This window comes from Pelodiscus sinensis, chromosome 22, assembly GCF_049634645.1.
Source record: "Pelodiscus sinensis isolate JC-2024 chromosome 22, ASM4963464v1, whole genome shotgun sequence".
NCBI classification, from domain to species: Eukaryota; Metazoa; Chordata; order Testudines; family Trionychidae; genus Pelodiscus; species Pelodiscus sinensis.
Genome location: NC_134732.1, coordinates 18483889 through 18511117, shown reverse-complemented (window position 1 = coordinate 18511117; position 27229 = coordinate 18483889). Strand labels below are relative to the sequence as shown.

General features: G+C 48.7%; 1 protein-coding gene across 7 annotated transcripts in view; it reads right to left on the bottom strand.

Annotated features, from left to right (window-relative positions):
- The window catches only part of RXRA (retinoid X receptor alpha), a 293911-nt gene that overhangs the window by 25712 nt on the left and 240970 nt on the right, over positions 1 to 27229 (bottom strand). For all 7 annotated transcript variants that reach the window (XM_075905236.1, XM_075905238.1, XM_075905237.1 and 4 more), the window contains 2 exons: positions 21156 to 21325; positions 6803 to 6932 (listed from right to left, as the gene is read on the bottom strand). In XM_075905236.1, coding sequence (XP_075761351.1) covers positions 6803 to 6932; positions 21156 to 21325 — 300 coding nt within the window. The remainder of the gene's footprint in view (positions 1 to 6802; positions 6933 to 21155; positions 21326 to 27229) is intronic.

The following is a 27229-nucleotide window of genomic DNA, read 5'->3' as shown; positions in this document are numbered from 1 at the left end:
AAGACTTGTAGCGTGAACTTAGGCACCTGAGAGTGGAGAGGCCAGCATATAAACTCACAGCATCTCCAAAAGTCATTGTGGGTAGATCTAGACTATGTTCTTCTTTTGAAAGGAGATATGCAAATTTGGTGCTAATTTGCATATCTTCTTCTGATCGCTTTTTCAAAAGCATTTTTTCTGAAAAAGAAGGCAGTTTAGATGCGGTTCTTTTGAAAAAAAAACCCACCCCTTTTTTGAAAGAACTGCATCTAAACTGCTTTCTTTTTCGAAAAAAAAAAAAAAGCTTTCAAAAAAGCGATCAGAAGATATGCAAATTAGCACCCAATTTGCATATCTCCTTTCGAAAGAACGTAGTCTAGATGCACCCAATGAGCCAATCCTCATGCCCTATACAGCAAACAGAGAACCTGCCTTAGACCTCTGGCCCGCCCAGTGTCTAAGCTTCAGGGCCACCTCAGGTTACCTCAATCATCTCAACTGCGACTTCAAACTTGGAAAGGCAAAACAACAACATGAAAGCAGGTTAAAAAAACGTGCATTTTTTTTTCCTCCCCCTTGAGAAAGTTCTAAGAGGGTGGATTTTAAATGATTCAGGATTACATGGCATGGCTGATTGAGGGCCTGCCTACCGCCTGCTCTTCTGAAGCCGCAAGTTCCATTTAATTTTGCCACAGAGGAGGCCTGGATGAAGCCGACCGACGCTCTTAGCTAAATTTTAATACTTAAATATTTCATAGGCAGCTGTTCTCAGCAGGCCGCTCTCTGCACTCAATAATAGATAAAGCCACTAGTTAAAAGACTTTAGGGAGGTTATCCGAGGCCCCACTTGAAAGAGACACTTGGATTTTGATTCTCTGTTGGAGCTGTTCCTGGTGCTGCCGTTCCAGGGTTCTGGCGCTCTGCCTTTCTCAGTAGAACCAACCTTTTTGGCACATGTTTAGGAGACGTTCACACAATGATAAAGATCAGATCAATGATGGAGTCTATATTGCTACGGTGCTATAGAGTTGATGGCTGCCTCTGGTCTTGCCTCTTGGAGCAGCCCTTGTAAAATTTGTCTCACCCAAGCTGGTAAATTGTATAAGGCTGCCATAGAGAATTAAGAGTTTGAACCAGAAAAGTCAATACAGATGGACTGCAAAGAAATGTGGTGGGAGGGAAAGAATCTTCACAGAAAATGGATCTAATGCTGATCACACGTACAAGCCTTTAGCTTTGAAGGAGTCACTCCTGAGTTACACCAGTATATAGCTGAAATGAGACAGCAGCAAGTACTTCAGGTTCTAAATTTGGGTTCTACAAAACTGAGATACATTGCCATGATTATTTTTTCAAAAAACAGAATATATTTTACTGCTTCCAGAGGGTGTGGTGAAGGCTAGAACTTCAACAGGGTTAAAAAAAGAGGTAGATAGATTTATGGAGGTTAGGTCCATCAATGGCCATTAGCCAGGATGGGTAGGAATAGTGTCCCTAGCCTCTGTTTGTCTGGGAATGGGTGACAGGAAAGGAATTATGTGATGATTAGCTGTTGTGATCCCTCCCTCTGGGGCATCTGGTGCTGGCCACTGTCAGCAGACAGGATACTGGGCTAGATGGACAGTTAGTCTGACTCAGTCTGGCCGTTCTTATGTTCTTAGTTTACTGTTTGGATTCGATCATTTTCCTCTATGATTTTTGCAGCACCCTGCGAGTGCTTTACAAATGCTAATCCTACCAACACTCATGGAAATTAGGGGAAGCATTATTATAGATGCATCAGCTGGACCACAAAGAAGAGGTTACAGGACTTGCCTTAGATCTTAGTGAGGGGCAGGCCTAGGAAGAGAACCAAAGAGTCCGGATTCCCAGACAACTGCGGTAACCAACAGATGAAACTGATTACTTACTGTGGCAATCCAATTAAATGCCAATGAAATAAAAAGGTGAGAAATTCAAAAGTGAAAAAAAGGAAATATTTTTTAGATGTGTCATTAAACTGTGGAACTCATTGCCACAAGATATTATTTGGTCTACAAATTTAGCATGAGAGTGGCAATCCCTCTTAGACCATCACTCAGGCCATGTCTACACTAGGAAACTATTTCAAAATTAGTAAATTTGACTTAACTCCCAATTTAACAAATTCAAACTAGCGTGTCCACACTACAGGGAAGCCTCGAAATTAGGGTTATTCCAGGGCAAGAAAGGGTACAAATTCTGCGGGCTTTTCAAAGAAGAAAACTGAGGAGGGGAGGGATGGGGAATTAGGGAATCTGATAACTCTGGAAATGCACCTCTGTAAAAAAACATCCCACTAGTCCTTATCCCTGGATTTTATCCTGACATCCAGCATCAGAGTATCTAATCATCTGCCATGCAAAAATCACATTAGGGGTGACTGGGTACTGGTTATCCAATAAGCATTAGTCTTGCCAGAATGCTTACCCAGTAACCGGTTAATCGCAGGGCCAAGTGGAGGGAGCCTTTCTCGTCCCCACGGCGTGGCTGAACCCCGGTCGGCAAGAGCAGGTCCTCACCCGTGGCAGACTGGCCCGATCCCAGCCGCACATTTTACCAGTTACATAATTACAGTTCAATAATTAACTGGCTTAAATGGATTTTTACATCCCAACAGCCCCCACAAACATCTCCTCATGTACTTCATGGTGTCACTGGCTCTTCTCCCTTCGGGGGGTAAAAACTGCTTGAGATTCTCTTTTCAGCTGTTTGCGGTTGGCTGATGTGTGGCGACTCATTCCCGCTCTCGTGGAGCAGAGTTCTCAAGAAGAAGGTGTTTGCAATCTTTCCTAAAGACAAGCAGACTCCGAACGTGCATAATCTTCTCTGACAGTCTGGTCCGTCGGTGGGTCCCTGCGGCTGAGAATGCTTTCGTCCCCAGCTCTCACATTCTCAATCCTGATCCTATTGCATTTACCCAAGATGTAAAACCATTCTTTAAGGATGAAAGACCTAATGCAGGGGTGGGCAATAATTTTTGATTGGGGGCCACTCCAAGAATTTGGAAAGTTGTTAATGGAGGAGGTGCAGGGTCTGGGATGGAGGCTGGGTACAGAAGGGAGCTTGGGGGAAGGGAGGGAATTTGGGTGAAGGAGGCAGTTGTGACCTGCGGCACTGGAGTTGGGTGCATGGGGTTGGATTGTGACCTAGAGCAGGGAACGGGGGCACAAGAGAGGGTGCAGGGATTTGGGTTGTGAGGTTGGGCAGAAGGAGACTGTGATCGGGGGCAGGAATTGGGGTGCTCGACTGGGAGGAGGTATGGGTACAGGAGGGAGGGCAGAGGATTTGGGTATGTGGAGTAGGGGGGAACAAGGTTGGGGAAGGGAAGGGCTGGGTTGCCAGAGGCAAGGTCTGCCAGGAGACTTACCAGCCAGCAGCCCATTCCTGAATCAGCCCCCCTGCCTGCTCCGCCCCGCATACGCTGCAGCCATGTGCTCTGTGAATAACTAGGAGCCCCTTGTGCTTCGTGGCTGCCTCTTATTGAAACAGGCAGCTCCCATTGGCCAGTTTCTGGCCAGAAGCTGGCCAGCGGGATTATACTGGGGGTGAGAACAACTCCTAAAGCTTCCCCCTTCCCATCTGGGCTCCGTTTTTAAAGTGAAACCACGCCGCAGCTCTGTTTCTTAGTGGCGTGCAGGTGGGGCGAGGCAGGCGGGGAGCCTGCCTGGGCTCACTGTAGCATCCGCAGGCCGGATCTGGTGGCTTGGTGGGCCAGATGCGGCCCATGGGCCGTATTTTGCCCAGGCCTGATCTAATGCATTCCATTCTGATGCTTCCCCTGCCCCCATCTATTGCACTTTCTGCTCAGAATGAGGAACTGGTACCACTGTTCTCCGGGATGCTGTTAGTATTATTATAATATATACCTGGTAGCACCAAGGCGCCCCAGTAGAGATGGAGTCCCGCTGTGCAAGGCACTGTACATACACAAAGACAAGCCCCACCTTAGGTAATTTACAATGTAAGTAGGCAAGGCAAACAAAGGAAGCATTTTTATCTCCATTTTACAGATGGGTAACGGAAGCACGGAGACCAATTTCAAAGGGAGCTTAGTACTAAAATACCTTTAAAAACATGAGTCTTAGTGACCTGCCCAAGGACAGTCTGCAACAGACCCAGAAACTGAAACCCGATCTCTCAAGTCGCAGTCCAGTGCCTTAACCATTAACAGGACCCCACGCAGTGCTGTAATTCACCATTCCTCTAACAGCACCTCGATTTCTGACTTCCCAAAGAGTACTAATGGTGAAGTACAGAGCTAGAAGTTTTAGTGGCATTTCAAAGTGTTTTTCTTTTCCAATTTCTTCCTTAATATCAACTTTGCCACTTGCTGAAGGCGATTTTAATATGATAATGTATCCATCCACTTGGAACAGGCAGGCAAAATGCTCTGTGATGACAAGCCAACACCTTTTCCATCTGCTATATTTACCTTATCCCACGATCAGAGCTATGCAAACAGTCTCCTGCCCAAACCTGCCCCTGTCAAGGTTTCGTTTGGGATTCTCACCGCTTGCAGTTCGGTGTATACCTTCCAGCCTTCGGTCTGAAATCCATCCAGGAGGAGAAGGCATCTTTTAACAACTCCCTGCTTTTTGCCCTCCCCCATGAGTTCCTCAGCAGGGAGAGGCAATTCGGAATGGATTCTGAAGAACTGTTTTTATCTTTGTGGGTGGGAAAGGATGGGAATCCCCCCCCCCCCCACGTCTGTTTGTAATTCTGATCACACATTTTATGTCTGTGAAATCAAGCAAAGAGGCTCTGGGAGGGAGAGGGAGGATTCAGTGAGCTCTGGGAAGGGAGTGGAAAGAGGCAAGGTGGGAACCGAGGCTTGGGGGGGAAAGGGAGGAGTAGGGTGGTGCAGGCGCAGGAAGAGTTGGGGCAGGAGTTTGGGTGAAGGGGCAGGACCTGGAGAGGGAGTGCTGAGTGGGTGCGCATGTGCGCGCGCACACACACACACACACAGAAAAGATGACCCAGTGATTCTTGGGCTAACTGGCAGCTAGCTCAACACTATGGAGCAGGCTCAGAGATTCATTTCTTACTGGTTTTTAAATCAGAGAATCCTAGAACACTAGAAGTAGAAGGGACCTCGTGAGATCATCAAGTCCAGTCCCCTGCCCTCACAACAGGACTACGGATGTTAAATATCGGTTAATTGAATAGTCGATTAACCTCATGAATTCATATTGGTTACTCATCTATTCTATAGTCCCAGTGCATGGGGTATGTATCAGAAGCAGCAGGGTGCCAGGAGGGAGATGGTCCATGAGGGGAGCCAGTTTAAAAACCAGCTCCCCTCGTGAACCAGATGCTTATCACCCCGTGCTGCTGCCTCTGATCCAGAGGCAGCAGTATGGGATGCCTGCAGGCTGAGCTTCTGGACCTGGCATGAGCTGGAACTGAGCTGGGCTGCCTGACTGCCTGGCTCCTAATACACTTTAAATGCAGAGCCACAACAGAGGTAGGTCCCGTACAAGGCGTAAGCCAGGACTAAGCCAGGCTGCTGACCAGCCTGCTAAAAAATGTACTGGTAGGGGTGGGGGAATGTGTGTTGTCTATAGCATTAACCTATAAGCTTTTGCTTATCCATTAATCGACTACACTATTACATCCCTAAGCAAGACCAAGCTCCATCTACATCAGGGGTGGGCAAAGGGACCTCCAAGGGCCGGATCCGGCCTGCCAAGCCAGTGGATCTGGCCCGCGGCCACCCTGCCACTCCCCCAGCCCCAGGCCAATCGAGAACTGGGGACAGGAGAGTCCACCAAGCCTCTCCCCGCCAAGGGTGCACAGTGGCTAGAGAGGCCTGATTGGCCTGGGGGAAGGAGAGGCACATGAGATCTCCTCCTGCTGCAACATCCTCTCTATGTGCTGAGGGTGGAGAAGAGGGAAACTTCATATGCACCCCCACCTCTAGGAAAACCAACGGTCTGTGGGTGGGAGAGCCCCGCCCCTTCCAGCTGAGGCCCCGGCCCTTCTAAGGCGGCCCGGGGCTACTTCAGAAATTTGTGAAGTGGTCCCCTTTAAAAATTATTGCTCATCCCTGATCTAGATCATCCCTGGTCGATGTCTATCCAACCGGCTCTTAAATATCTCTAGTAACAGATTCCACAACCTCCCTAGGCAATTGATTCCAGTGTTTAACCACCCTGACAGTTAAGAAGTTTTTCCTAATGTCCAACCTAAACCTCCCGTGCTGCAATTTAAGCCCATTGTCTTTTGTCCTATCATCAGAGGTCAAAGAGAACAATTTTTCTCCCTCCTTCTCGTAACACCTTTTTAGGTATTTGAAAGCTGCTCTCATGTCCCCTCTCAGTCTCTTCTTTTCCAAACTAAAGAAATACAATTCTTTCAGTCTTCCCTCACAGCTCATGTTTTCTAGACCTTTAATCATTTTTGTTGCTCTTCTCTGGACCTTCTCCAGTTTCTCCACATCTTTCTTGAAATGTGGTGCCCAGAACTGGACACAATACTCCAACTGGGGCCTCATCAGCACCGAGTAGAGTGGAAAAATGACTTTTCGTGTCTTGCTCACAACACTCCTGTGAATGCATCCCAGAATCATATTTGCTTTTTTTGCAACAGTGTCACGCTCGTGACTCCTACCTAGACAGTCGCTTCCCATTCTGTATGTGTGAGTCCTTCGTGGCAAATGAATCATTGGTGACTAAAAGGTGGGAGTCACTAGTAGCCGTCAGCTGGTAGCTGCGTAACATTTGTCTTTGGCAAAGCATCCCACCACGCCAGCTAGCCCGGGTGGGATCCTCCTCCTAAGTTCCCGTGCTAAGATCCCTCTTACCTGCTCTGAGTAAGATGACTTGGTCATCCAAGGGCAGTTCTGAAAAATGGGGAATTCGCTTTGCCCATTCCACCAAGGTGAAGAGCTGTTTGTCTGCTGCTTGGCATATGTTGGTTACCGGGTCATTAGGCTGCAAAGAAAAAAGACTTACAATGAGGCAGAACAATGGAGCACAGGACGATGAACAGGGACCAGAGAAGATCCTTTCTGAGGAAGCTGAGGAGCAAGATCAAGTCTCTCACAGCTCACTACGCTGCAGTAGAGTGACTCAAGATGAAGACTCGTGGGTCTGGCTATTTAGGACCCCAGGCTAGGCACCTCACTACCACAGTGTAGTGCCAGGCTGTGGGGTGGCAAAGCAAAACATTTAATATTTGCCTTAAAGGAGGAAGTTTAAGGCAACACACCAGCTGAAAAATGGAACGTGGCCACCTGTCCACACAAAACGAGCCGTTCTGACACTGAGAGTTAATGGATTCATCTCTGGCCACTCCGGATATAGATTCCACCTACTGTACTACTGATATCCCATTACACAGAGACCTGGAAATTCGGAATAGGCATGAGATATTGCCTGAGCCTAAGATCAGCCAAATTGGCTTTGTCCTGTGGGTGCTGAGCAAGCTGGCCTGAGAGAACCCTTCAAAGCCACCTATCAAATTCTGAAAGCTTAGGCGTGGCTGTCTAGAGCAGTGGTTCTCAACCATGGGCCATATAGCTCCCCAGGGGCCACGCCCTACCTCTAGGGGGCCACGTGGAAAAACCAGAACATTAGGTAAATTATGGACCTTTTTTTCCAACTAACAGCAGCTATGAGGGGGGCCAGAGAGGTAAACGAGGCTCAGAAGGGAGCCATGAGCAAAAAAAGGTTGAGAAACACTGGTCTTCTAGACCAGTGTCTCTGGTCTCAAAGGCCATGTCTACACTGTGGAGCTATTTCAGGATACTGGAAATATCCCAAAATAGCTATTCCGCGTCTATTGAAGCAGCCCGTTATTTTGAAATATATTTCGGAATAGTGCTTTATTTCAAAATTTGGTGCTATGTAGCCAGCGCCAAGTGACGAAGTAAGTTATTTCGAAATTAACCCGAAATAAGCTATGCAAATTGAGTAACACAAACTGCAAAGCTTATTTCAAGGTATGGGTGCTGTGTAGACACACCCGAAGCCTCTCACATCTTCATACTTACAACCTGCATTACAATCACACCCCTAGGGGGCAATGCAGATGATGGTCCCATATCTTAAGCATCGTATCTACACCCAGTGAGAGACAGGCCTGAAGAGATCTCTGTCTAAGCAGACAAGACAGACCAAGAGCGGGAGGGAAAGATGAGGACGAGAAAGATGCATGACTTGTGCAAGACAAGCCATCAGCAGCGTTCTGACGTCCAGCCCGGTGTCTTGTCCACCAGATAGACCATGCTGCCTCTCAATACCAGACTCGAGCTTAGCAAAGGGCAGCCTAGGCTTGTGAGTGGGCTGCATGGTGAGCTCCATTTCTGTCGCTGCAAGACTGTTGTAACTAAGAGGGTCTCCCGGGATATGGTTGGTTCTGCTAACTGTGCTTGAGTTCCTAGAATTTGTGGGGGAGGATGCTGACTGAACCATACATAACATAAGAACATAAGAATGGCCATGCTAGGTCAGACCAAAGGTCCATCAGGCCCAGTATCCTGTCTGCCGACAGTGGCCAATGTCAGTTGCCCCAGAGGGGGTGAACAGAACAGGTAATGATCAAGCCATCTCTCTCCTGCCATCCATCTCCCTCCTCTGACAAACAGAAGCTAGGGACACCATTCCTTACCCATATTGGCTAATAGCCATGAATGAATTCAACCTCCCTGAATTTATCTAGTTCTCTTTTAAACCCTGTTATAGTCCTAGCCTTCACAGCCTCCTCAGGCAAGGAGTTCCGCAGGCTGACTGTGCGCTGTGTGAAGAAGAACTTCCTTTTGTTTGTTTTAAATCCGCTACCCATTAATTTCATTTGGTGACCCCCTAGTTCTTATATTATGGGAACAAGTACAGGCAGTCCCCGGGTTACGTACAAGATAGGGACTGTAGGTTTGTTCTTAAGTTGAATTTGTATGTAAGTCGGAACTGGTACATATTGTAGGGGAAATTCTAGCCAAACATTTCTCCATAGCTCAGTTTTATTCTCCCACACCTCACTTCCCTCAGTCCTTTATTCTCAAGCTGAGGTGTCTGCTGAGAAAAGCCGCTCCGCGTCTCCCTGGTCTGCTGGGGGGGCGCTAGCTTCGCGTCTCCCTGGTCTGCTGGGGGGAAGCAGCTAGTGCGGGGTTGCCTCACCCCGTTTGTAAGTAGGGATCCGATGTAAGTCGGATCCATGTAACCCGGGGACTGCCTGTAAATAACTTTTCCTTATTCACCTTCTCCACATCACTCATGATTTTATAGACCTCGATCATATCCCCCCTTAGTCTCCTCTTTTCCAAGCTGAGAAGTCCTAGTCTCTTTAATCTCTCCTCATATGGGACCTGTTCCAAACCCTTCATCATTTTAGTTGCCCTTCTCGGAACCTTTTCTAATGCCAGTATAACTTTTTTGAGTTGAGAAGACCACATCAGTATGCAGTATTCAAAATGTGCAGCGCTTTGACTGGATGCAGAGGGAGCGCCTGGCTCTCACAGTCAATGTTGTGAGCAATCAGCTGCACCTCACTTCACGCGCCCTGGCTTTACATGCATGTCACTTTAGTAATACTGGTAGGAAAAAACCTAAGCAAATGGAAACCAGGGAATCTGGCAAGCCTGTGCATGGGCAGAGGTAAAATGTCTCACGGGCCACACCTAAAACTAGACAGGCTGCAAGTTGTCCACCTGCTTGAACTGGTGCTGCTTGGGTTTCAGAATCATTGCCTGTACCAAGCAGACACAAAAAGAAAGAGGAAAGAAAAAGGCTTCTTCTCCCAGATTCCTCCTGCAGGGGATGGAACAGTTCACACGTTCCAAGTGTCAGAATGCCGTAATTCACCGAAACACAACAATGGGGGCACTAATGCAAGAGAAAAAAAAAACCTTTCCCTTGAAAGCCTACCCAATAACAAAAACCATCTGCTCGTTAGTTGGACAGGCAGCCTAAACAGACCAAATCCCTGTTTAAAGGAACTGCTAACAGCTCAAGTGGGATTGTGATTACAAATTGGATGAGACTATCCAACCCTCGAGAAAAAGTAAGAAAAAAAATTGTCCACTATTTCTTTTACAGCTCTGATCGTGTATGTCTATCTATAAAGATATATGCACACACTACCATTCCTCTAAAAATATGTGCGTGTCTGTCTATACATACCTAGCACCATTCATCTCCATTTAGTAGCCACACCTTTTACTTAGAGCAATTGGTTCCCTCGATGTCCTTAAAACACTGCACAAAACTGGAGTATGTGTCCTTAATTATTTCCTTTGGAGCTCATGGGAAAATCACACGAATCTGGTGCAGTTTATACATCAGACAGACTTTGGTGTTTGCTTTCCATTTTGAGACCGATTCTGCCACCATTAACCACTATGTTCAGGGATAAAGAAGGAATTTTTTTCACAACTGACCAGAGGTTTGCTGGTGATGTGTTGGGTCCCCCCCCCCCTTTTCTGTCTGAAGCATCAGAAATTGCCTATTGCTAGAGGTGGGACCCCAGCAGGTTGGTTCAAGGTTCTGAGGTGGTACAGAAAGTTCTCTCTCTTTGTCTCTGGCTGACATGCCTTGCTCACATGCTCAGCGGCATGTTGATGGACAGATTTGGGAGCCGGAAGGAATTCCCCCTCCGAGTTCAGATGGGCTAGGACCATGGGGCTTTTCACCTTGGGATGTGAATTGCCTGCGGGGATCATCTGGGCACATCTCACTGAATGCTCTGCCACCGCAGGGACCTCAGGGCTTGGTGACATCTCGATCTCTCCTGTTCCCTGCCTGTGGTGCACAGTTTGTATCGGTCGAGAGAAAGTCTTTGAGTTCCACACAAGGGTAATCAGGTGACATTTAATGGCCTCATGACAACATTTACTACACCTCCCCCCCCCCCTCCCCTGAACCTCACCCTCCCAGGCCGGGGAAGGGGGGTGAGGAAGCGAAGTAGAGCCCAAGGGCTTCTTCCCTGGGTGGGGTGGGGTAGGGGGGTGTAACCTTAGCCCTAGCTGATGGGGCTTGGTCTTCAGACTTGCTGGGACCTAGGGCCAGCACCAGCCTTAGTGGCCCTATTAAAATGGGGCTGTGACTCATTTTGGGAACCCCTGAACTAAACCTCTGAACTCGGTGGCTCAGCTCACGATCCATTTATTTGTGCTGACAAGAATTTTGTACCATGGTTCATCCCACCATGGTTCATCCCACCAAAATCAATGGGGTTCCTGTAGAGCCAGGTGCTACGCAAAGGTACTTGTATCCAGACCAGTATAGACCCACAAGTATAAGCTCCTTGGGGCAGGAATGTCTTCGTGTACACAGCAGGGCAGTTGTTTATATAAGCCAGTGGTCCCCAACGCGGTGCCCGCAGGCGCCATGGAGCCCGCCGGGGCATTTCTGTGCACCCGCCAACAACCTGGGCCGGCCCTGCCCCCCGGTGCGTGGCACACGGGAAGCGCCGGCCCCGCCCCCCGGTGCGCGGGAAACGCCGGCCCCAGGTGCACGACATGCACCGGTGCCGGGTGCGCGGCGCTCAGGCGGCCCCAGCCCCAGGGCATATGCGGGCGCTCAGGCGCGCAGCGCTCGAGTGGCGCCAGTGCCGGCCCCAGGCGCGTGGCTCGGGCAGCAGCGCCTGCCCCAGGCCCATGGCACAAGGCGCTCGGGCGGCCCCAGCCCTGGGGCACATGCTGGCACCGGGTGCAAAAGCATCCCCGTCCCCTGACGTGCCCCCGGACGCGCAGCCGCGGCCCCGGCCCCTGGGTGCCCGGCGCATGAGTGGCCCCCACCCTTCGGGCACCCAGCGCGTGAGTGGCCCCATCCCCCAGGCGCCCGGGAGCCTCTAAAGGTTGGGGACCACTGATATAAGCTGTATGTACGACTGACGTTTATACACACGGGGATGCCCAGGCAGGCTAATGGGGGGGAGGAGCAAAGAGAGCAGGTGCCTCGGTGATTCAAAGGACCTCAGGGCCCCCAGACAATCAGAACCCCAAGCCTTTTAAATTGCCATGCCGCTCTGAGGAAACCTGGATGGAAACCTGAGGCTCTGCCTAGTCTGGGAGCATAGAGGGGCCCCCTCACCTCGCCCCGTGATCCATGGAGGTTGCCGACCCCCTCTCCCCTGGTGATGTCACTGAGTAATAGAGAAGGCCTTTTAATGAAAGTGGAGCAGAAATTCAACACAGGTGTGGTTGGTCCAATGCTTGTAGGCTCTTGCACCAGTTCTACTATATGACTATACAGCCCAACCTGGATGTCTGTGTGGTGGATAGCTGACATAAGAATGGCCACACTGGGCCTGTGCCCTAGAGGGAATGAACAGAACAGGTAATCATCAAGTGATCCATCTCCTGTCACCCATTTCCAGTCCCTGACAAACAGAGGTTAGGGACACCATTCCTGCACATCCTGGCTAAGAGCCATTGATGGACCTATCCTCCATGAATTTATCTAGCTCTTTTTTGAACCCTCTTTAAGACCTGGCCTTCACAACATCCTCTAGCAAGGAGTTCCACAGGTTGACTGTGCACTGTGTGAAGAAATCCTGCCTTTTGTTTGTTTTAAACCTGCTACCTATGAATTTCATTTGGTGGCCCTTAGTTCTTGTGTTATGGGAGTAAGTACATAACTTCTCCTTATTTACTTTCTCCATACCAGTCATTATTTTATAGACCTCTATCACAAGCCCTCTTACTCTCCTCTTTTCTAAGCTGAAAAGTCCCAATCTTATTAATCTCTCCTCATATAGCAGCTGTTCCATATCCCTAATAAATTTTATTGCCCTTTTCTGAATTTTTTTGAGTGCCAAGTTATCTTTTTTTGAGCGGAGGTGACCACATCTGCAGACAGTATTGAAGATGTAGGCATACCATGGATTTATACAGAAGCAATAAGAGATTCTCTGTCTTATTCTCTACCCCTTTTTCTAATGATTTCTAACATTCTGTTTGCTTTTTTGACTGCTGCTGCCCACTGAGTGGATGTTTTCAGAGAACTACCCACAATGATTCCAAGATCTTTCTCTTGTGTGGTAAGAGCTAATTTAGTGCCCATCATTTTATACATATACTTGGAATTATGTTTCCTAATATGCAGTACTTTGCAATTATCAACACTGATATTAATCTGCTGTTTTGTTGCCCAGTTACCTAGTTTTGTGACATCTTTTTGAAGTTCTTTACAGTCTGCGTTGGACTTAACTATCTTGAGTAGTTGGGTATCAGCTGCAAAGTTTGCCACCTCATTCTGTTTAACCCTTTTTCCCAGATCATTTATGAATATGTTGAATAGGGTTCACTACAGGTTGAAGTTCTCTAGCCTGGCATTCCCTGCACTGACAGCATCCGTGATCTGCCATGATTTTTGTTAGCTGGATGTCCACATATTACGAGTGTGGCAAAGTTTCCCACAGTCCCATAAAGTTTGTCCACAGCCACCAGGCCTGGCTCTCAGTGTTCTGTGCTGTTATTTAGCTCTAATTTACCCCTAAATGTCTTCTCAAAGCCCAGTAAGCAGTGGAAGTGTTGGTCATACTGCTAGATAATGTTGACTTTCGGTGGTTCGGCAGATTTTCTTGTTCAGCACCAGTCATGTCCCAAGTGTGCCAGACTAGAGAGGTTCATCCTGTAGTTACTGCTCTCCATTCTGAAAACTGACCATTTATTCCTACCCTTTGTCTTCTATCTTTTAATCACTTATCAGTCCATGAAAGGATTTTTCCTCTTATCCCATAACAGCTTACTTTGCTTAAGAGCCTTTCGAGAGGGACCTTATCAAAGGCTTTCTGGAAATCTAAGTACATATATTCAACAATTGATTACTTGTTTTTACTACTGTAACAGTGATCACACATGGCCAGATAATCCTGAATGTCCATGAGAAGTTGCATATAGAGAGTGAGGAACCGAATCCATGACTGTAAGGGAGACAAAAAACCAGTGAAGGGAGGATGTAATATATCCCTTTGTCAGTGTGGTATTTCCCTGAACATTGCAGTAGACTGGGACAGGAAAAGACTGTTAAGAAGGGAACTAGGATGTTTAAAGACCACACAGTGAATAAGATGGGAATTGTGCTCCTAATATCAGCACCCAAGGAGGTTGGGCAGCGTTGGAGACAAGTTGCTACTCCAGAGACGAGTGAATGAGTCTGCAGAGGGAAGGTAAAGAAACTGAAGGAAGAACAGAGCTGTAAAAATGAGTAAAAATGAGATTCTGAGGTTAAGGCCCTAAATTTTTCCCTTTCATGTTTACACTGCCTGCATTTTACCCAGAATCTGCATTAAACATTCAAAAGGGGAATAAACAGCAGAGAAAAGCCTGTTTTTGAAGAAGCTCTGATTGAAATGTTGAAAAATAGCCTCCTTTTCTCTCCCCGTTTTATGAGATGGCTCAGAGAAACCCCCCACTCTCTACCACCTTACCTTGTTCTGAGAAAGGTGTTGCCACATTGCTCCTGAAAGTGCCTGCCTAGATTGTTCCACCGCCACGTAAAAGGAAATGTTCATTTTTTGCTTAGGTAGCCAATAGCTCAAATCCTCACTACTTAAAAATAACAAGCATTTGGCAAGGGCTTGGAGACCAGGCTCCAAAATATTTTCACCTGCTGCTTTCAGAGAGGGCTGGGGGTTGGGCTGGGTTTTAATGCTCTCGCTAAGAAGCTGGGAATCTCTGCTTAGGAGTTTTCTCTCTTCTTCTCCTCTTGAGGAAAAGGGCACGAGGGTACCTGGGAATCAGGTCTCTGTTTCCTCGGCTAGACCCAAAGGTAGACATGGATCCTGCGAAGGACCCTACTGTCAACTCTGCCTTGCAGATGTCAGTCTGAAAAGAGCGACAAGGAGAGGGAAGGGAGCGAAGGAGATATTCAAGTTCTCCCCTACAGCCCCCACACAGTTGGCCCAAGCCAGGTGCAGGGTTTGGCCCCTTCTGATCTCTTCTCTCTTGGAAAAATAATGACTTTATCCTAAAGATCAGCTTTCAGCACAGTCTGCAGATTGAGACACGCAGGGACAGCGAGACAAGCAGTTTGCCTGAAGTCCCAAAGGGTTATACTCACATCAGCAACGTCAAGCCTTACAATCCACCCCTTGGGAGCTAGGGCAGGATAATCCTTGTTTTACAGGCGGGAGAGCCAGAGGAGGGAGAAGCCAAAGGCTGCAGTATTCAAAAGAGGCCACAGATTTGGGGGTGCTCCATTTAAAAAAATAATAAGAAGAAAAGATGCTTCAAGTGAGGCACCCAAACACTTCAACAACAAGAATGAAAGCCCGGCCCTTCGGCACTTGCTCACTCTGCGAGACGGGAGCTGAATTGGGACTAGAACCCAGGAGTCTGTCCTGCCACCGTGCATGGGTGAGGGATGGTTGGTTGACCTAACGGGGCATGCGCTGATAGGAGACTGTTTACATGCTCCAACGGGGGACCAATGATCCTGTTTGCTTACATTGGGCGAGGCATTAAAACGTGTATTCGACAAGAAATCCATACCGCAGGGAAGGTTTGCATTTTGCTTTGCTTTTGAGTGGACTGCCAGGATCCCGAAGGAAAAGGCCTCCCGAAAAGAGCAGTGTGTTAAGTTACCAGTTAGGCCTCACTGCCTGGACAGGGCTTTGGTAATTCTTTAAAAGCAGCATGTTTTGCACTCACAGTGCAGTGCTCCGTTTAAAATTCCTCAGAGGAGGCCACGGCTGGAGGGCTTATGCCCTCAGAGACAACATCCAGGTCAGGATTCTGCCCAGCCATCCTACAAGCCACAGAGAGAAGGCATAGGCCTGCCGCTGACTGATAATCCATCCACCGTGCTTTAATTATACCCCCCGTCTCTGTTCCGGGAACAGCTGCTGCATTTACTGGCCTCATTTTAATCACTGTAGCTTGAGAAGAGCCACGGGTAAAGCAGCCTGGCCTGCCTCCGAAAAACAAGCTGTTGAGAGGCTTTGGAAAGGTTCCTCGTTCACGACAAGTCATTCCTAGGCCTCGCAGTCAATGGGAAGGGCAAAGCACCAGCGCATGACAGAACGAAAGGACAGCCCGGCACCTGATCCTGCTGGAAAGAGAGGAATGTGCAAGCATCTTCCAGAAAACAGTGACTCCACACTTTCCTTCAAATGCCAAACAAGAGCTGCTGAGGGTCAGGCTCATCACAGTTATAAGCGTCCCCCTTTGGGGCCCAAGAAGCCATCTGAGGTCTGCAGAAGCCTAGCCAGGGGGGTCAACAGACGGACATGGAAGGGCAGTGACATGAAGGGAGAGGAGTGAGATAAAATTCCTCCTTTTCACATGTCAGTAAAGAGGCCTTAATCCCAGCTTCTAATTACCAAGCTGCTGGAGGGGATCAGCTACCTACAGATGGGACCCAGCGCGGCTCTAGGAACAGGCGCCATGACGCTGCTCTGGTGGCGCGAGGTGCAGGCCTCAAGAGAATCCCACAACGAACGTAGCCCCGTGCTGCTCGGTGTTCCGGGAGGCCACGTGAAACCGAGACCGTTGAAAACCCGGGGCCATGTGAAATCACTGAAACTGCTCAGCCTCCCAATTAGCAGCTCCCCACAATCCCTGAATAGCCGCCCTGGGGCACGAGCGTTCTTCGAGCAGGTGTTTTCAGGGCAGCGGTTTTAAGCCACAACCCCGAGCGCGTGTGCAACGTACGCGGGAAGCCCTTCTGCTCGGGAAAGGCAAGTGCAACGTGAGGCAACGGCGTGTTTCCTTACAGCTAAGATTCCCCTTCCCGGCCCGCTGTCTCCTGCCACCCAGGAGGCTCTGGACTGCCAACGTCTCTTCCCTGCAGCCAACGTTCAGCGCAAATGCTGGTGTGGGCCAACAGACAGACAACGCTTGGCCTCATTTCCCTCAATCCCTGGGAAGCCCAGCGTAGCCTCTCCCCAGCGTGCCCCTGCCAGTGGAAACTTTAGATCTTTTCACGGCCTACAGAGCTCCTCCATAGGTCTCGCTCGTGTGCTCACATTCTTTGGGCGGGCCAGGCATGGAGCGAATTCCCTGACGCTCCTCCCTGGCTGTCTGCTTGGAAAGCAATGCTGAGGTCCCACCTCCGAGATTTCCCTGTCTACACAGGATTGGGTAGGCCCTGGAGACGACAGATCCCTGCACAGCCCCGGGAGAGGATAGCCACAGCCTACAGAAGGGTCGCAGGCACACAGCTGTCGCCCAATCGGTTTACAGCGGGAAAGATCTGGTTATAGGCAGGGAGGTTGCTGGAGAGGTTCATTCAGACAGGGCCTTGTTTTCGCCATCCCAGTCCGGGGCGACCCAGGAGAAAGTCCTTGGAATCACATCTGATTCCATTCCGCCCGAGAATTCCAAGCGGCAGCGCTGGGTGTAGCACACGGGGCTAACAGAAACCAGCTTGTATTTTAGCCTGTATCTATTAGGCACTGACTCTGTGTGCCTTTCCATCACGACAGCTCTCCGGGGGAGGGGGAAGGCAGACCCGCCTCTCTATCCACCCGGTTGCCTCATCAGCGCTTAGCCACTGATCTCATACATCTGCTAAACCCGCTACAAATGTCACTCCATTGACAGGAGCCGCTCGACAACAACAGGACATTTCAACAAGCCTCCCGCCTCTATTTAGATGCAACACGCATCCTTGTTCACCGTAATGTGCGCTGAATTATGCAGGAACCAGCTTTCAATTTCCTACAAGAGGCAAGAGGAGAGACAGTGCCAGATGAAGCCATTTATTTTAGCTCTCTGGGGTTTGTTTTCAAGTCGGCGCAACTCCGGCTACAACTCCCGCAAAGTATTTTTAATGCTGATCACCGACAGAGACGTCTAGGATCAGAGGCACCGTCAGTAACGGAGGCACCGCGCGCCAGCGCCTGCCGGCGGGGAAGCCCCTCTGGCTTGATGGGGATGGAACACAAGCACGGATGGGTCAAACGAAGCCCCGTGTTTGGTGGATCACTGAGCCACAGGCATGGGAAGTAGGGATGTAGGGGGGGAGGGGTGTGCTGCAGCTCCGACAGGTTTTCCACCTGGCTTCTCCACACCCAGCCCCACCAGTCTCAGCCTCTAGGTGGCCCCTCCAGGGTCCCGCCGGCTTCAGCACCCCTCAGGCTTCCCCCACTCTTGCGGGCTGCACTGCCACTTGGGGTCCTGCCGGCTCTGCAGCTGCCTCTAGCAGTAGCAAGGTTGCCGGCTCTCCTGGATCATACACCATTTGTAGCAACGGTGTCCGGTCTGTCCAGTCCAGGAGTGTTGGCAATCCTAGGTACGACCCCAGGATGAGGCAGTGAGGTGCATAAGCAGGTGTGTGTGGGGGTGGGAGGAGGACAGGCAAGCTCAGCTCCTGCACCCTTAATGTTTCCTGCACCACGACACTCACCTATCAGATACAAGCCCACAAAGCAGTTCATATGCTGGAAGCTTCCTCTGTGATTTTCTGAAGTACCACCAGACCGGGTACCCCCTCTTTCATAGCATCACAGAGCTGGAAGAGACCTCAGGAGGTCATCAAGTCCAGCCCCCTGCCCACGGCAGGACCAACCCAAACTAAATCAACCCAGCCAGGGCTTTGTCAAGCCGAAACTTAAAAACCTCTAAGATGGAGATTCCACCCCATCCCTAGGTAACCCATTCCAGTGCTTCACCACCCTTCTAGTCTCATCCCTGGCTGTTGTTCTGTAATGTATGTTTGAACTGCCATGCCCCTCCCCAGAAGTGGCTGCATTTCAGTGCACGCTTCCCACAGGTATCCAGTACAAGGTATAGGGGTCACTGGGAAAGGCGCTACAGAATAAGAAGGTATTTCCACATATTATTGCCATCCCATTGTAGTGCTAATGCACACAGCTCATGGGCTGCTGCATTTCATGCCACATCACAGGAATGCATAGGGCTCAGACAAATAAAGTAGGCAGTTCCTTGTGTGTAAGAACCAAGCACAATAAACTACAACGGCAATTACAATCTTAGGCTATGTCTACACTGGTGGGTTCTTGTGCAAGAACTCTTGTGCACGATAACATCCACATAATGAGGAAGGTGTGGAGGAGAATGAGTAGAAGAACAAAAGACTTCCTTAGTAGAAGACCACATGCATTCTGCAAACATGTCGCTATGCATTGGCTCTGCCCTACAAGAGCCTCAAGCTAGCAGTGGCACCAAAGTTACTCATGTTAATGATGAGAGCCAGTGGCTCTTTACTACATTCAGCTGTGGGAGGATCCAGGCCAGGCAAAGCTCAGCCAGCACAGTTTTCCAAACCAACCCCACTTAATTTGGGTGTGTGCCACTAGCAGGAGGTCTCATCTTCTCTTCTGACTTTTTAAACTTGGGCTGTATCCAAAAGGAGACATTAATTAAAAACCAAACCAAAAAAACCAAACAACTAAAAATGTTTCTCCAACTAATAGGCAGCCTGTGTTTTCTACTAGGAAACAGAAATAGTTTCTCTCACAATGCTAGACTGGCTCAAATGAATGGTGTATATGCAATGTATGTATTTATTACTACAGTTTTCTTATAATTTCTTCTTCCTTTAGCATTTCACCCTGTTTTTTATTCTCTTAAGTGGAGCACAAACTCAGTGTCATTTGAGTCAGAACCAAATTCTCAACTCCTTAATAATATTAGGCAAGATGATTAACACAGCTGCAGCATTGCTAGCTCTCGTGACTTCAGCACAAACCTCACAATACATGATGTGGCTCTTAATGCTCCAGAAACTAGAGTCGTGCTAGTACATGACAAGCTCATTCTTCATTAAACACACACAAGTGTGTAGCCCTGATAATTATAGAGAAAAGCTAGAAAAGTGTGACCCAAGGGAAATTCAAAGGCTCAAACCCCCAAATTCCCCCACATTTGTTAGCTTACTTTAAAAAAAATCATACGATTTCAGGGCCTGCTGCATGAGTGTGAATGTTCAGCATTGGCACCAACATAACTACAATGTATTATAGCAAAGATCTCAAATTTGTCATTCAGGTTACATACAAATAATCTACAGTAATTGCCCTGTGAGCCTTGCTACACAGGGACCTAAGAAACCTACACTTCCCACTTGACTACCTGCAAGACTGTGAATAAGTAGGTCACCATTTGGACTTTATAAAGTTCTTAGCCCCTCCCCCAAGGAAGAAACCATTCACGGCAGGGAAATCCCATTTTTGTTTGTTTGTTTCTCAAGCCATTCCATATGGCTGCCTTTTCTGTGTCAGGGACCTTTTTTCACAAGAAAGGCTGTGAACTCAATATGCATGACTGATTTCAGCTCAAACAACACGGGTAAAAAAGTAAAATGACAACTATTTCTCCCCTCCCCCCAACAAGTTGCTTCTACTTGGAGACTTCCCAGTCCTCCAGCAACCCAGTGTTCCCATGGGGTTCAGTCACTCACCACACCTAGTGAGTCTAATGAATTATAAATTTGCTCAAGCTGAGGGGGGAACCCTCCCTATTGCTGCTACTCCCTTATTGCTGCTATTCTCAGAGGAGTAGGAATTCAGAAACTATAAAGCCATAGTGGTTATAAGCTGAGAACACCTACCTAACTGAAAAAAGAAATGCTCTTTACAAAACAGGTCTCTTCAATGGGAATGGTGGAGCTGTAAGTGGATTATTTATGGCCCTGGGGCATCTGCTATTCAGAAAGGATCCTACTAGAGTCCAAACCTTTAACAGGGGCTGAATCATTTCTCTGTGTCCAGACAAATTAGAACACAGAGAGAGGGGGTGTATGTGTCATGGATCTTAAAAGTGTTTCAGATTTGCGGTGTTTGAAAAACTGCAGTTTAGCAGCTACGCTGTTTTTGCATTTCAGCGATAAAAGGGTATGTTTCTAGGGTTAATCTGATTGCCAGCTTTTCAAAGGGAAGCTTTCACTCCATTGTTTGTACGGTAGCCAGCATAACAAATACCTACTATAGTTAAGGGGAAAGGTAGCAACTTTCCACTGCACTTCACCACTGGCATATGACCGGCATGCAAGATTCTAACTTCATAACACCTCTAGGAGGAAGGGAAATGCCCATTTTATAGATGGGGAAACTGAGGCTCACAAAAAGTGTGGCAGAATTGGGACTAGAATACTGCTCTCCTGATGTTCCAGCACCCCAGGCTACCCTTCCCCTTAACCATGCTTGTCTGCAGTGTCAACATTCAAGGTCTTACCACCCATTGGCTCCACTGCAGTCCCCCAAACAGAGGTGGCATTAGCACGCAGGGAAAAGGGGTAGGCATTTCTTACCGAGCTAGGAGTCAAGCCCATATTTGCCTCAATGTAAGTCTCTGTCTTTGGCTCAACTGCGAGTTCGGCTTCCAAGATCTTCTCCACGGGCATGTCCTCATTGGCGCTACTTGTCGACTCCACCTCGTTCTCATTTCGGTCCTTCCCTCGCTGCCTCTCCTCCTGCACAGCTGCAGGTACAAACCAAGAAGAAGGGAGACCATATAAGTCTGTGGTTTTCAGCTCTGGGATGGGACGTTAAAACTCTGAGATGTGGGGAGCTGTGAGGATCAGTAGGCTTCAAAATCAAAAGGAATATTGACCCCAGACTCTCTTTGACTTAACCCGTGGCCAGTGGGGTCTCAGGTGTCCGGAACCCAACTGAGGAAGAAAGCAAGCATTAGTTCTGAGAGAAGCCGCTGTACAGTTCTCTTGGCCCCAGAAAAGCTGGACCAGGCATGTGTGTTTCTGCAGACAAGTTTTGGAGCAGAATCTGAAGAGGTTTCTCCAGGTACCCCTCACCCCCAGATATGCTCTTGACCAGAGTTTGGGCAGCTGCAAAGAACCCCTCTCTTGGAAAGAAACTAAATGGTTAAGGAACTTGCAGTAAAGAGCAAAGGAGGGGACTGGACACAGCTGAAGGAAATGGTTCTGTGCTGGGATAGGGGGAGAAAAGATGGCTGCTGGGTGGCAAGATGTGGGAATCCCAGAGAAAAAAGAGAAGGTAATTATTTTAAAGCATGCTGCCCAGACAGTCCAACCTTTGTGGGCTTAATTTCCAAAGAGGTCAGAAAGGGTTTTTCAGCTGCTGAATTTCCACTTTGATGGCCCCTTATTATTATTACAGTACTACCTAAAGGCTTCAGCTGAGATCAAACCCCAGTCATGCTAGAAGCTATGTACACCAAGTAAGAGACAGCCCTTACCCCATACTGCTGAGCACCTAAATAGACAAGGCACACACAGGAAGGCAGCACTGTTATTCCCATTTTATTGCTGGGGCATTGAATCAGGGAGAGAGAAAGTGACTTGACCAAGGTTGCATAGGAAGTCAGTGGCAGAGCTAGGAACTGTGTCCCAGAATCTCAGCAGTTGTGCTTTCACCTCAGGACAATCCTTCTCCTTACTCATGTCCTTCTCCTCGTGGTCACCCCCTTGACACTGAAAGGGAGTTTCTTTTTTCATCCGAGTCCTAACTGTGTGGTCAAGGGCTTTCATGTCATGTGTTGTGGACACGCAAAACACTCCACCCAAAAAACACATCCACCTCATCCCAGGCTCATCTGAATTTCAACCCTACCTTGCCATGTGTGTGCTCTGCATTGAGCAGCCTTGTCCCTTTCGCATGGGGTGGGCTAGCTCCCCCCCAGAGCCTAGCGTGCCCACTAAATCTACTAGCCCAGGGGGTCCCCCACACTGAGTCTGGTGTGTAAAGGGAATGTGGGGAAGTGTCTTTCTGCTTCTCAGTCAGGGGCCACATCAATGAGGTGGGGGGTTTCTGTTTGTTTGTTTTGCTTCTCACTTTGGTGTGGCCCCCAACTGATTGTTCTGTGGGTCGTGGGCCCCTGACCCAAAAAAGGTTCCCCACCCCTGCTTTAGCACTGTCTTTAGACGGGACAATGAGTCACCACTGCTTACAGAACAACAGAAAGGCAAACCCCAGCTTTCCCCCACCCCCACCATGCTACCTTGCGGCCTTTGGAGAGGGAAAAGCCACCATGTGAGATCTGAAGATCAAAAGCTGGCTGATGGGAACCTTTGAGTGCACACTGTCCAGCCCTGAGTCACACACACACACTGGGGGGAAGGGAAAGCCTCCCAAGCTGTCCACACCACATCCAAGGACAAAACAGCTCTGGAAAGCAAAGCCTTTAATTATATAGGGAAAGCTAGAGCAACAGCCCTTGTTGTCCAGTCCTCCCTACCTGGCTGTCATCCCAAGACGTCAGCAGGAAAGTGCCAGAGCAGCCGCCAGACCTCCCACAGATCAAGAAAGGCCTTTTTGCAAGGGGACTCTGAGGGAATGCAGAGCACGCCAACCCTTCTTCCCCACTGCGGCGGTAACACTGCCAGCCACGTGGCACGACCTACCCAGATGTGAAGGCCTCACTGGAGTGTGCATTCCCACTTTGCTGACAGAGGTGTTCTCAGCACAGTCCCACGTTCTCTGTCTCCAGAAAGCTGGCTTCCCCCCACCTCTCTTGGACCCTAACATCTTAATTTGCCAAGGTAGCATGGGATGCTGCAGACGTGACTGAAAGATACTATTCCCCTCCAGAGAGGCATGGTCTGGTCGTCTGCATTCAGACTTGGGAGAGAGGCTCTCTTCTACGTTCTGGTTTTTACTTTGACACGTTTGCCCTGGGGACCAAGGGCTTCTCACTTAAGTTTTCTGCCTCAGTTCCCCAAATCTATGCCAGGAAGGTAATCTTTCTCTCTCACAAAGATGTCAGGACCATGACTTAGCTGAGATCTGAAAAGGGTTCTGAAGATGAAAAACACTAAGGCTACATCTACACTGTAGGTTTTGTGCAAACCCGGCCATTTTTGCGCAAAAACTACAAGCGCATTTTTGTGCAAGAAAAAGTACAGTAGATAGAAGACAGGGCTTTTTGCACAAGAGTTATTCCTCTTTCTACGAGGAATAAGCCTTTTACGCAAGAGCTCTTGCACAAAAAGGCATGTGTGGACAGACAACAGGGGTTTCCTGTGCAAGAAACCCCTATCAGAAAAAGCACAGGTGCTCTGATGGCCATTCTATGAACGGCCATTAGAGCTTTCTTGCACAAGAGTGTGGCAGTGTGGATGCTCTCTTGTGCAAAAGCATATGGCAGTGTAGACGCGTGCTTGTGCAAGAACTTTTTGCAGAAGAGCTCTTCTACAAAAAGTTCTTGCGCAAGAAGCCTACAGTGTAGACGTAGCCCCCGTGGGTTGTTACTGATTATTGTCATTCGCACCACTCTCTATTGAAATGCAGCACACACCGTCTGAGCGGCAATAACCTAGGAAAGCAGCAAATTCGGTAGCTAATTGCATTAGCTAATCTTTCTGAACACAGAAATCAAGCTTTAGAAATGGAAAATGTGTTATATAATTATAACACATGAATATAACATGAGTTGGTAGATACTGATACAGATACATTCCCTCTCCAGGGTAGACTTGCCAGATGCTTTCAACAAAAATCCCGAACATGGCAAAGTTGGTTGAGGGAAAAAAAACAAAACAAAAAATGGGAAACCAAAGTTGTTGAGCAAAAAACAAAACAAAACCAAAAAAAACTGTTGCGCCTTTAAATGGCCCAGCTGGGCTTCCATCTGAGGGAAACAGGATATACCGGACATTTCACATGTCTTTTCTGGGTTTTTTTTACCGGACTGGGGACCTGAATCCTGAACTGTACGGGTGAAAACTGGACACCTCCTCTTTTTTGAAAGTTCAAATATGCTAACCCTAAAAAGAGTCACTGAATCGTCTCATTCAGTCCCTCCCAAGTACAGCATTGCTTCCTGCAGAACATTCTAGAACCCCATTCTCATTCAGAAGGACTCCAGCCATGGCGCGTCCGTCCCTTCCTTGCCATGAGAAACGGCCCCATCATTTCACCCAGCTCTTTGCTCCTCATTGAAAGAAGCTCAGTAATGCAGCGAAAACACTGGGAGCAGCTATCCTAATCCATTATCTCGTTGCTGGATCTGAAGCTGATTGTGTGAAATCAATGGGGAATAACAGGCCTGAGACTGCTGCATTGAAATCAGCACTGTGCGTAACACAAAAGCATTTAAATCAGATTATCAGGTGAATTCCCTCCATGACACGTACCAACATAAAGTAACAAAATAATATGGGAAATTCAAACACACGTGAAAAGATTCCGCAATGGAACATGGCAATCACGTTTGTCCTGTATGTCTGGATCACACAAACACTTTTCAGTTGTATCATTAGCCTGCTGCCTTAAACTACAGATTAGTGTTGTTACTCTGCTAGGGTATGTCTACACTACAACGTTAATTCGAACTAACTTAGTTCGAATTAGTTAATTCGAACTAAGCTAATTCGAACTAACGGATCCAGACTAAAAAACTAGTTCGAATTAGCGTTTTGCTAATTCGAACTAGCATGTCCACATTAAGTGGACCCTGAACCTGGTTTAAGGATGGCCGGAAGCAGTGCCGGCAGGGCATCAGAGGAGGACTTAAGAGCGTGGAGCTGCTGTCTCAGGCTAGCCGAAGGCTGTGCTTAAAGGGTCCCGACCCCCACCCCGGACAGACAGTTCTCAGGGGTGCCCCGCTTGCAAAGCAGTCCTGGCTTGGATTTCCCGGAGTACCCACACTGGGCACATCACAGCGCTCGGCCATCAGACCGGCTGCACTTGCCACAGGCTGCCATCTGGGGAGAGGGGGCAATTGGGGGGCTGCAGGAGAGCTTCCACCTGAAAAGCCCGCAGAGCCAGCCCAGTCCTCCCCATCGGGGGTGCGTACCCCATTCCTCCCTCACCTCCTTCCACTTACCCTTCCCTAGCCCCTCTTCTTGATGTACAAAATAAAGGAATAATTGTGTTCAAAAATTGAATCTGTCTTTATTGAACAAAACTGGGGGAGACTGGGAAAATGAGGTGGGAGAGGGGAAGAGAGAGGCTGGGAGAGGGGAGGGCAACTAAAATGATCAGGGGTTGGGAACAGGTCCCAGATGAAGAGAGGCTAAAGAGACTGGGACTTTTCAGCTTAGAAAAGAGGAGACGGAGGGGGGACAGGATAGAGGTCTCTAAAAGCAGGAGTTGGGTGGAGAGGGTGCATACAGAAAAGTTCTTCATTAGTTCCCATAAAGAAGGACTAGAGGACACCAAAGGAAAGGAATGGGTAGCAGACTTCAAACTAGTAACAGAAAGTTGTTCTTCACAAAGCAAAGAGTCAACCTGTGGAACTCCTTGCTGCAGGAGGCTGTGAAGGCTAGAACTAGAACAGAGTTTAAAGAGAAGTGAGATCAAGTCATGGAGGTTGGGTCCATGGAGTGGTATTAGCCAGGGAGTAGGAGTGGTGTCCCTGGCCAAGGTTTGTGGAAGGCTGGAGAGGGATGGCACGAGACAAATGGCTTGGTCACTGTCTTCGGTCCATCCCCTCCAGGGTCCCTAGGGTTGGCCGCTGTCGGCAGACAGGCTACTGGGCTAGATGGACCTTTGGTCTGACCCAGTACGGCCATTGTAAGCTCAGGGCTCAGGGTCGGGGGTCTCAGTGGACTACCTTGATTTTCATGCACACCTGCTCCTGGGTGACCAGGCTGGCAGCTCTCCTGCCCTAGCCGGCCACTTTCCTGTGCCTAGTGCGGAGGTCGTGGACGAGGTCCATGATGTCCGCACTAGCCCAGGCGGGTGCCCGCCTCTTGCGGTCCTGGGCAAGCTCCCGGGAGCCGCCAGCCTGGTCCCGGGAAGAGGGGGAGGGCTGGGGAGCATCGGGTGGCTGGCTCGAGCCGTGCCAGGTGCAGGGTCTGCTGACTGGGTGCTGGCAGGCTTGCATCTGGCACGGGCACCGTAGCCAGCCCGTGCCCCTTTAAGGGGTCCAGGGCCGGGAGGGGGGCAGACGAGTTTCCCTGGTGTTGGCCAGAGTGTCCACCAGGGAAACCTGGGGAGGGCTAGCCTCCCACTAGTTCGAATTAAGGGGCTACACACCCCTTAATTCGAACTAACTAGTTCGAACTAGGCTTAATCCTCGTAAAATGAGGTTTTCCTAGTTCGAACTAAGCGCTCCGCTAGTTCGAATTAAATTCGAACTAGCGGAGCGCTAGTGTAGTGCCTATGAAAGTTAGTTCGAACTAACGTCCGTTAGTTCGAACTAACTTTGTAGTGTAGACATACCCCTAGACAACAGCAGTCACGTTCTACCCCAGAGGTGGCTGCACCTCTATGGAAAGAAAGTGGTTATTGTATACATAGATATGTATGGAACTTCATAGAATCAGAGAGGTCATCATGTCCAGTCCCCTGCACTCCTGGCAGGGTCAAACATCATCTAGATCATCCTTGACAGATGTTTGTCTAACCTGCTTTTTAAAATCTCCAATGGTGGAGCTTCCACAACCTCCCTAGGCAATTTGTT